Below are 11,061 nucleotides of genomic sequence, written 5' to 3'. Positions count from 1 at the left end.
GAGCAATCGGGGGAGAAGGGTATTGGTCAGGGAGGTGAACAAGAATCCGATGCTTACACTGACAGAGCTCCAGAGTTCCTCTGTGGAGATGGGAGAACCTTCTAGAAGGAAAACCATCTTTCCAGCACTCTACCAATCAGGCCTTTATGGTAGAGTGGCCAGACGGTAGCCACTCCTCAGTAAAAGGCACAAGACAGCCCGCTTGGACTGAGACCATGACAAACAAGATTCTCTGGTCTGATGAAACCAAGATTTAACTCTTTGAACTGAATGCCAAGCGTCACATCTGGAGGAAACCTGGCACCATCACTACGGTTAAGCATGGTGGTGGCAGCATCATGCTGTGGGGATGTTTTTCAGCTGCAGGGACTGGGAGACTAGTCAGGATTGAGGGTAATGTTGAACAGAGCAAAGTACAGAGAGATCCTTGATGAAAACCTGCTCCAGAGTGCTAAGGACCTCAGACTGGGGTGAATGTTCACCTTCCAACAGGACAAAGACCATAAGCACACGGCCAAGACAACGCTGGAGTGGCTTCGGGACAAGTCTCTGAATGTCCTTGAATGGCCCAGCCAGAGCCCGGATTTGAACCCAGATGTTCGATCATCTGAAAACAGCTGTGCAGCGATGATCTACATCCAACCTGACAGAGCTTGAGAGGATCTGGAGAGAAGGATGGGAGAAACTCGCCAAATACAGGTGTGCCAAGCTTGTAGCGTCATACCCCAAAAGACTGGAGGCTGTAATCGCTGCCAAAGGTGCTTTAACAAAGTACTGATTAAAGGGTCTGAATTGTTATGTAAATGTTATATTTCAGTTGTTTTTTTAAATAATTTGCAAACATTTCTAAAAGCCTGTTTTTGCTTTTTCATTACGGGATAGTACTATAATAGAAAGCTTGTTCTTTGTATTTGCAGAAGCCATTAGATCATTTGTTTGTGTTCTGTGCACATTATATACTCTGGAGTTCTACCATCAACTATATACAGTTGACGTCGGAAGTTTACATACACTTAGGTTGAAGTAATTAAAACTAGTTTTTCAACCACTCCACAAATTTCTTGTTAACGAACTATAGTTTTGGCAAGTAGGTTAGGACATTTGTCCAACAATTGTTTACAGACCGATTATTTCATCACAACTGTATCACAATTCCAGTGGGTCAGAAGTTTACATACACTAAGTTGACTGTGCCTTTAAACAGCTCGGAAAATTCCAGAAAATGATGTCATCCAGAAGCTTTTGATAGGCTAATTGACATCATTTCAGTCAATTGGAGGTGTACCTGTGGATGTATTTGAAGGCCTACCTTCAAACTCAGTGCCTCCTTGCTTGACATCATGGGAAAATCAAAAGAAATCAGCCAAGACCCACCCAAAAAATTGTAGACCTCCACAAGTCTGGTTCATCTTTGGGAGCAATTTCCAAATGCCTGAAGGCACCACGTTCATCTGTACAAACAATAGTACGCAAGTATAAACACCATGAGGCCAAGCAGCCGTCATACCGATCAGGAAGGAGATGCGTTCTGTCTCCTAGAGATGACGTATTTTGGTGCGAAAAGAGCAACTCAATCCCAGAACAACAGCAAATGACCTTGTGAAGATGCTGCAGGAAACAGGTACAAAGGTATCGATATGCACAGTAAAACCAGTCGTATATCGACAAAACCTGGAACACCGCTCAGTAAGAAAGAAGCCACTGCTCCAAAACCGCCATAAAAAAGCCAGATTACGGTTTGCAACTGCACATGAGGACAAAGATCGTACTTTTTGGAAAAATGTCCTCTGGTCCGATGAAACAAAAACAGAACTGTTTGGCCATAATGACCATCGTTATGTTTGGAGGAAAAGGGGGGAAGCTTGCAAGCCGAGGAACACCATCCCTTCCGTGAAGCACAGGGGTGGCAGCATCATGTTGTGGGGATGCTTTGCTGCAGGAAGGACTGGTGCACTTCACAAAATGGATGGTATCATGAGGTAGGAAAATTATGTGGATATATTGAAGCAACATCTCAAGACATCAATCGGGAAGTTAAAGCTTGGTCGCAAATGGGTCTTCCAAACGGACAATGACCCCAAGCATACTTCCAAAGTTGTGGCAAAATGGCTTAAGGACAACAAAGTCAAGGTATTGGAGTGGCCATCACAAAGCCCTGACCTCAATCCTATAGAAAACTTGTGGGCAGAACTGAAAAAGCGTGTGTGAGCAAGGAGGCCAACATACCTGACTCAGTTACACCAGCTCTGTCAGGAGGAATGGGCCAAAATTCACCCAACTTAGTCTGGGAAGCTTGTGGAAGGCTCCCCGAAACGTTTGACCCAAGTTAAACAATTTAAAGGCAATTCTACCAAATACTAATTAAGTGTATATACACTTCTGACCCACTGGGAATGTGATGAAAGAAATAAAAGCTGAGATGAATCATTCTATCTACAATTATTCTGACATTTCACATTCTTAAAATAAAGTGGTGATCCTAACTGACCTAAGATAGGGAATTTTTACTGGGATTAAATGTCAGGAATTGTGAAAACTGAGTTTAAATGTAGTTGGCTAAGGTGTATGTAAACTTCCGACTTCAACTGTACCATAAAATCAATATAATTATGAATTTGAGAATTATTCAATTCATTGTCAACATTTGCGGGAAAAAATATATTTTAACATATTATTGGGCAAAAAAAGACCCACACAATTATTTTTTGGCTTTGCAAGGTTTATCAAGACGTCCATGCATGTCCAATTACCACATGGTTTTATCATCTTGGAGGGATGTTTTCTCCTTCCCTCGCTCTGCTATCTATCTGGCATATTCAATATTTTATAATAATATATTATAACTTAATATTATTGTATTTTAAAGCAGCTGGACAGTAACATGTAATTATAGAATGTTAGATCTACACTTCATAAGATTATTAGATTATTATAAATCTGGCCATGCATCTTTGCCAAGAGATTTCAGCAAAAACAAGGGAAACCAGGCAGAAAGCTCCACGCCACAGGGCTGTTACTGTAAAACCACGCTCAGTTTTAAAAAAGTACATTAAAAGTGATAGTGATACTTCATTATCTCTAGGATTTAAGGAACTCCTTTTGTTCTTCCCTTCATTTTAGCTGGAGATGAACCTGTGTTCAAGACAAAACCTTAGGAATGTTCAACTTGAAATAAACCACTTCTTAAAATCCTGTCATTGATTTGTGGTTGAAAACTGGTTAAATTATTATTATTACTTTTTGTGAATTCAACCCAAAAATCGATTGAAGGGACATTTCACAATTGTTCAATTTAAGGTTCATTATCTCTAGCCCTACCACAACATCAACAAATGTGAATACGGTGTTTTGTAGTCAAAAATATGCACACCAGATGATCAACAATGTCATTAGAAACTATTTTGACATCATCTGGTGTGCATTATGTGATTCTAACCAACTATAAGTAGGCAAAGGTTTGTAAACACTTATCTTCCTCTATCTTTCTGACCACAAAACATAGAAACACTCCATTATCACATAGGTTGAAGTTGGGGTGTTGCTGGAGATGATGAATATGAAGTAGAAAAATGTGTACGTTGACACGTTGATTCCTCTTTATTAAATAAGCTTATAACAGAAAGAGCATATCGGTAAAAGATCGGGTTTCTACTCACTAGTGAGGATCTTCCATGTCTTCTTCTCGTCATCGTAGTACTGGACCAGATTACTGGGGAGTCGATCAGGTCCAGGAGGCAAGCCACCCACCAACAACAGCATCCTCTTATTGGAACGAATCCTGGAGTAGTGTGGGTGAGGAGGTGTTGAGGGTTTGGGGGTGTAGAGGGGGTTGGGATTTGGAGCGATTCGGGTGGAGCGTTGGGGTGTGGAGGTGGGTTAGGGTATGGAGTGGGTTGGGGGGGACAAGAGCCGGGAAACATAGATTACATAACAGATATAGATTAAATAAAACAACCAGTTGCACACATAAACATACAGAGAACCGTTTTTTGTTGAGTAGAAAGCCAATTGTAACTAATCCCAACAACGTCATTGTGTTGGTAGTCATTGAATTGTAGCCCATTGTCGTGACTTGACTTTAACATTAATCTGAAGACTGTTATTTATCTAATTAACTAGATATGTTTAATTGTTGCCCAATTCAATTAATCATGTAACTAACTCATTAGGATCTGGGGCACCACGAGAGCGGTTCTTTATAGAGTTACCATCTCCCGAATTAAACTCTAAAAGGTCTTTCCCAGTCACATCTATAACCAGTCAACGTATTAATCAGAACCTCAAATCATGTCATCCTGAACAGTCGTAACCTTGCATCTGCAATAACCTGAGCCTTAATTATGATTCAGTACTACACAAATTGGTTGAATTATTTATTTACTTGCTACTTAAATGGGAATACAGATAAACGTACACACTCTGCACCGGTTATTGACTGGAGACTTAACACGCTGAAAATAGGTCCCTAGCGGAATGACAACAACATGGCTTCTTGTTAAAGAAAAGATAGAGAGACAGAGACACTTAACATTGCAACATTCAGAAACTACTACCACCTAAAGTAACCATATACGTTGCACACGAACCGCCGCCGGCTTTGAGAAACAAATCATGAATGTATTTACGTGAAATGCCTGGGTTCGCCCGGGGTCTCTCAGTGAACCGGGCAGCCTTGGAAAGGGGGTAGGGAATTTTCTCGGCATGCTTGTAAGGCTCTGATAATCCGAAATGGGTTCCAACAAGTCTTCTACTGTTGTCCTTCTTCGTAGTTATCCGGTATCCGGTGACTTGTCGTTGGGTCCTGAACAGAACTACAGAGTTGATGTTCCTTCCATTTTCTCTTGAAGATGCTTCTTTGAAGAAATAATGGCCAGCCGTATTGATAGTTCCCCAGTGTGGTGATGAGAGTAGCGTAATACGATGGTTTGAGCTTAAATTCACTTTCGAAGTAACTTTACTTAGAACAGCTAATCCGCCATACCAGTGATTGTCCGGGAGGTGAGTTTATCGTCTCCACCTCGCGTTGAGATTCAAAGTTCAAACCATTTTAAACATGTAGCTGAAGCTTCACACTTTTCTGGTCCCGTGTTAACTTCTTAACCCATCCTTTATACCCTTTGCTCGAAAGGGGCAGTTCCTGCAGGCTGGCACGCTCCCTGACCTCACTCCGGGGCGGTGATTACTCACTGTGCAAAGTTATGGAAAACACTTTTATCATTTTCATATTACATGCACAACGCATAGTGTGGAAACTTCATATATGTAGTGTGTATACTTTCCAAGTTACAGTATTTCCTTCATAACATTTTTAATGACATCACAAAATAACAAACAAAATTACATTAGTGTTCTATAGTTCGCCTCAGACCATTCCCCACGTTCTACGCTAGAAATATTGTTCCACTATTCGCTTTTGAACGTGTTAGAGTTTCAGCAGGAAAAAGGGTCTGTTGAAACAAAGCACATTCCTTTGGTGAATCTTGAGAGCGCAGGCCTGGACCTTCTCCCTTCATTTACAACTGGACGTGAATGTCAAACCCCACTAGTTATTTTCTCCCCCCTCTGTAGGTGAGAGGGGGTCTGATTGAAGTTATTCATTGCAAACCTTATCTATTTGGATTCTCTGGACAGTCATGACACCAGGGACAGCGCATTTGGAAAGTAGTCAGACCCCTTTCCTTTTTCCACATTTTGTTACGTTACAGCCTTATTCTAAAATGTATGAAATTAAATGTTTTCCTCACTAATCTACACACAATACCCGGAAATTACAAAGTGAAAACAGGTTTTTAGACATTTTTGCGAATGTATTCAAATAAAAAACAGAAATACATTATTTACCTAAGTATTCAGACTGTTTGCTAGGAGACTCGAAATTGAGCTCAGGTGCATCCTGTTTCCATTGATCATCCTTGAGATGTTTCAACAACTTTCATGGAGTCCACCTGTTGTAAATTCAATTGATTGGACATGATTTGGAAAGGCACACACCTGTCACCTATATAAGGTCTCACAGTTGACAGAGCAAAAACCAAGCCATGAGGTCAAAATAATTGTCCGTAAAGCTCAGAGACAGGATTGTGTCGAGGCACAGATCTGAGGAAGGGAACCAAAAACATTTCTGCAGCATTGAAGGTCCCCAAGAACACAGTGGCCTTCATCATCATTCTTAAATGGAATAAGTTTGGAACCAAAAAGACTTCCTAGAGCTGGCCGCCTGGCCAAACTGAGCAATCGGGGGAGAAGGGTCAGGGAGGTGACCAAGAACCCGATGGTCACTCTGACAGAGATCCAGAGTTCCTCTGTGGAGATGGGAGAACACAGCAGCCAGCTCACTCTGACAGAGATCCAGAGTTCCTCTGTGGAGATGGGAGAACACAGCAGCCAGCTCTTTGCAGCACTCCATCAATCAGGCCTTTATGGTAGTGTGGCCAGACGGAAGCCACTCCTCAGTAAAAGGCACATGACAGCCCACTTGGAGTTTCCAAAAGGCACCTAAAGGACTCTCAGACCACAAACAAGATTCTCTGGTCTGATGAAATCAAGATTGAACTCTTTGGTCTGAATGCCAAGCGTCACGTCTGCAGGAAATCTGGCACCATCCCTACGATGAAGCATGGTGGTGGCAGCATCATGCTGTGGAGATGTTTTTCAGTGGTAGGGACTAGGGGACTAGTAGCGCGCACTGCACCCGGCCCGCCACAGGAGTCGCTGGTGCGCGATGAGACAAGGACATCCCTACCGGCCAAGCCCTCCCTAACCCAGACGACGCTAGGCCAATTGTGCATCGCCCCACGGACCTCCCGGTCACGGCCGGTTACGACAGAGCCTGGGCGCGAACCCAGAGTCTCTGATGGCACAGCTGGCGCTGCAGTACAGTGCCCTTAACCACTGCGCCACCTGGGAGGCCCAAGAGTCTGAATGTCCTTGAGTGGCCCAACCACAGCCCAAACTTGAAACCGATGGAACATCTCTGGAGAGACCTGAAAACAGCTGTGCAGCAATGCTTCCCATCCAACCTGAAAATCTTGAGAGGATCTGCAGAGAAGAATGGGAGAAACTCCCTAAATACAGGTGTGCCAAGCTTGTAGCATCACACCCAAGAAAACTCGAGGCTGTAATCGCTGCCAAAGGTGCTTCAACAAAGTACTGAGTAAAGGGTCTGAATACTTTAAGTAAATGTTTTTTATTTTTAATACAGTTGCAAAAATTCTGTTTTTGCATTGTCATTATGGGGTATTGTGTGTAAATTGACAAGGGAAGAAAATTATTGAATAAAAATTTTGAATAAAACTGTACAGTAACAAAACGTGGAAAAAGTCAAGGGGTCTACTTTCCGAATGCACTGTAACTGTATTCTATATGGAAGATTTAGATAACAAAATAATGTTTCCCATCATGGTGGAAAATCCATATTGGCCTATGCTAAATGAGCTATATACAGTAGATCACAGCTGTAACATCTTAACAATCACGCGTATGTACATGATAATACTTCCTATGTATTTGGTAACAACATGTTAATAATATTGTAACCTCTAAATACAGAAAATCAACTTTGTAATATCACAGCTGTTTTTTCTCTGAATTTATGATAAAGCTTTCAATGGCTTGTTTTTCATTCGGTTTCGGTCTAAAGAGGGTTTACAGCCTAAAGATATCTGTTCAATTAGGTGTGAACTCATCAGAACTTTTCTACAGGGTGCCAGGGTTCCATACAGTGAGGCAAATAATACTATGACTGGACAATACACAGTAGCTCAACTACTACATAAAATCTTGCTATTCCATTGGCAAAGACTCTCCATGTGATAGTTCTGAGCCAATTGTGCAGCGTATTCTTGAGCTGTGGGGTTGGTTTGTGAAACACAATTTCAGGGCCACATACTTTACTGTACATTGAGTCCGGTCATCTAATTAAGTGCAATGCAATTAAACAACTAACCACAAAGTAACAGTCGTTTAAACAACATTGGCCATTAATTCCAGGCATTTGCATCCGTTCTCGTTTTACGATTGACTAAATGACCGCCCTCTCATGCACCCACTTGGATACTGGCCGACTCGTGTTTTGGGGGGTTATTCTCACCTGCAAATGGTCACTAAACATAGATAAGGCTAATTCATTGAGGGGAGACAAACAGTGGATTGTGATATGAATATGAGCAGTCTAGACCCTAGATCTGTGCTGTGTCTGGACCCATCTATGGGTATCTCACTGAGACTACGAGGCAATGGCTACATGCTACAGCACATGCAGGCCCTCTCCATTCCACATAACTTTTTATTGGATGTATTTTTTTGGAGTACTTTCCGAATGCACAGTAACCATTTTCTATATGGAAGACTTAGATAACAAAATAATGTTCCCTATCATGGAGAAAAGTCCATATTGGCCAACGCTATATGAGCTATATCCAGTAGATCATAGCTGTAACATCTTAACAATCATGTGAATGTACATGATAATACTTCCTAATAATAGTGTTACCTCTGAATACAGAAAATCAGCTTTGTAATATCACAGCTGTTTCCTCTCTGAATTTATGATAAAACTGTTAATTGGATTTCCACTTATGTGCTCTATAAAGATATTGTGAGAAATAAATAGTGAAATTACCCTGGTAAATAAATAGTACCCCACATAGGCAAGATAATTGTTGATTTCTATTTTCTACAATACTGTGCGAATATTTTTCCAATCATATAGTCTACTGTTTCTGAATGAAGCAGATAACGTTAGACAAATATAAAAGTCAAAATTGCTCCATAATACTTGAGACTTATAAAAACTAAATTGTGTTCTATAAACAACGGCATCATAAAGCACTGCCAATCAATCATCTTCCTGTCAACATCCTGTCCATTAATTATCTCTGAAAATGCTCATCATGACAAACAGACCATGACAAGCCTACCTGGCCATGCAGTATTGTATCTCCCATGGTTGTGTACTGTAGGTGAGGCAGACCAAGCAACTTTCCTAAGTATGGATCACTTAGACCTATAACTCTATAACCCATGAGTTGTTTTCCATTCCTTGCTAATGAAGAAATATACCTACTGGTTGTGTATAAATAGGTTATAAGTTATAGGTGATCTACCCAGGTTATGTCAACACAAATATTCATGTGCTCTTATGTCATATTTTTACATGTGTGCCTACGTTAAGTTATGAGTGACCTATATATTTTTGGAATATATAGGAAATAAGAATAATTTCTTATTTTAGAAGAAATGCCTGAATGTACTGTACAACTATTGACTAAATGTATGTTCCTCCATATGTTCTGCACTTAAAACCTTTACAGAGAAAAAACTATTTTACCAAGAGTAACTAAGTTATATATTGTAGCGTTGGAATTGAGATGGTATGCAAAATAAGGTAGACCATTCTAAAGCATCCTAACCTTATGCAAGTATGCAATATTAGTACCTTTACTAACCTTTGCTAACAACATCTTACACACCACTCCTAACCCTTATTTGTGTGTGTGTGTGTGTGTGTGTGTGTGTGTGTGGGTGTGTGTGTGTGTGTGTGTGTGTGTGTGTGTATCTGTCCTCACCTGCTGGCTGTGGTCTGCCTGCAGTGCTGTCTGAAGGGCATCAGGTGGTAGTTCATGGCGTCCATCAGCAGCTTCTGGCATACAGGGTCACTCCTCATGAAGTCAACCGACTGCACCCTCTCCACCAGCTCTGGGGCCGGGATGAGGGCGAAGCGCAGCCTCTTCATCAGGTCCGGGGCGTAGTGCATGCGAGTCTCCCGGTCATGCTCCAGCCAGAGGACCGACATCTGGAAGAGGGCCAGCTCCGACTCCACCGGGGGCGGCAGAGCATCCAGCATGGCGCACATCTCCTCAAAGTTCAGCAGCAGCACATCTTCCACCAGGTATTTGTTGGCCAGCTTCTTGGTCTCGTCCAAGCCGTGCAGCGCCGCGATCTTGCAGATCTGCTTGTAGTTCTGCACAGAGATCTGGTCGTTGAGGAACTGCACGCTGAGCTTGGTGATCTGAGGGACGTTGAGGATCTTGCTGACCGAGAGCACCTCTTCCACAGTGTCCAGGGAGAGCGTGACATTGGCAGTGTACAGGTACTCCAGCACTAGCCGTAGTCCGATGGAGGAGCAGCCCTGAAGGACTAAGTTGTTGATGGACCGGGGGCTGGCCATCAGCTTGTCATCTGGGGAGGAAGACGGGGTACCACTGCTCCCCTGGTCCTTGTTGTTGTTGGTCCCCTCGTTGTTGAGCATATGACTGCTGGAGAAGAGAGACCTGAAATACTGTGAGCAGGATGCCAGCACGGCTTTGTGGCAGTGGAACTGCTGTCCCTGGGCAGTGAGAGTCACATCACAGAAAAGCTGTTTCCTCCATAGCAGGTTGAGCCCGTGCAGCAGGGTGTCACTGTGTGTAGGGTCAAAGGTGGAGGTTCTATCACCGGATCTGGACATGACTTCCTGACTGTTAACGCCACCTAGGCAACAAATACACCATGCAAGCCATTTAGCCTACCGATAGCCCATTTATTTGTGAATAACATAACATGATATCATCATTACAGTCAGGATGGAATTGTCTCTAATACCTTCACGTTATACCGAGCAAAATGGTTAAATGGTGGATATACACACGACTGAACTTGTAAACCGTCATGCTGCTCCCTCCGATATTATTCTACAGTGAACAATATCGTTCAGTCCGGTATCATTTGAACTTTTGCTCAGGTCGGAAGAGAAAACAAAAACGTATAGTCCCAATAATGTGCTATTCCCTTGATATTGTCAGTCGTTCAAGACAATATCATTTTTAATGGACGCTGTTGTTTGAAGCGCACTGTCAAAACAAAAATATTATAGGAGATGCTGCATCGCCTTATTTATCTTCGATAACGCAATTTAAGTTGTTGGATAAGAGGAAAAGGCAACCCCTACGGTGCCGTGCACGGATACTATGCAGCATTCAGCTAACACTTATCGTTCTCCTCTTATCTTGCTGCACTCCCACAATGAGGAAATTTACACATCCACAAATGCACGCACGGAGTGATACAAAAGCAATTAGTTTG

General features: G+C 42.2%; 1 protein-coding gene across 1 annotated transcript; it reads right to left on the bottom strand.

Annotated features, from left to right (window-relative positions):
* Window positions 1-3,648: 3,648 nt before the first annotated feature.
* On the bottom strand, window positions 3,649-10,518 carry LOC135563108 (kelch-like protein 14). Its single transcript, XM_065006079.1, has 2 exons — window positions 9,567-10,518; window positions 3,649-3,778 (listed from the first exon to the last, which is right to left on the bottom strand). The coding sequence occupies exons 1-2, from the start codon at window positions 10,445-10,447 to the stop codon at window positions 3,649-3,651; spliced, it is 1,011 nt and encodes a 336-aa protein (XP_064862151.1). The 5' UTR covers window positions 10,448-10,518.
* Between the last annotated feature and the right edge of the window lie 543 nt (window positions 10,519-11,061).

This window comes from Oncorhynchus nerka, linkage group LG20 (assembly GCF_034236695.1).
Source record: "Oncorhynchus nerka isolate Pitt River linkage group LG20, Oner_Uvic_2.0, whole genome shotgun sequence".
In the NCBI taxonomy this organism is placed as follows: Eukaryota; Metazoa; Chordata; class Actinopteri; order Salmoniformes; family Salmonidae; genus Oncorhynchus; species Oncorhynchus nerka.
This window is presented reverse-complemented; position numbering and strand designations above follow the sequence as displayed.

Excerpts from the sequence above, each read along its gene's own strand:
- LOC135563108 (XM_065006079.1), bottom strand. The coding sequence starts at position 10,447 with ATGTCCAGATCCGGTGATAGAACCTCCACCTTTGACCCTACACACAGT. Across the intron at positions 3,779-9,566 it reads AGGCAGACCACAGCCAGCAG|GATTCGTTCCAATAAGAGGA; the intron begins GTGAGGACAGAT and ends ACACTACTCCAG.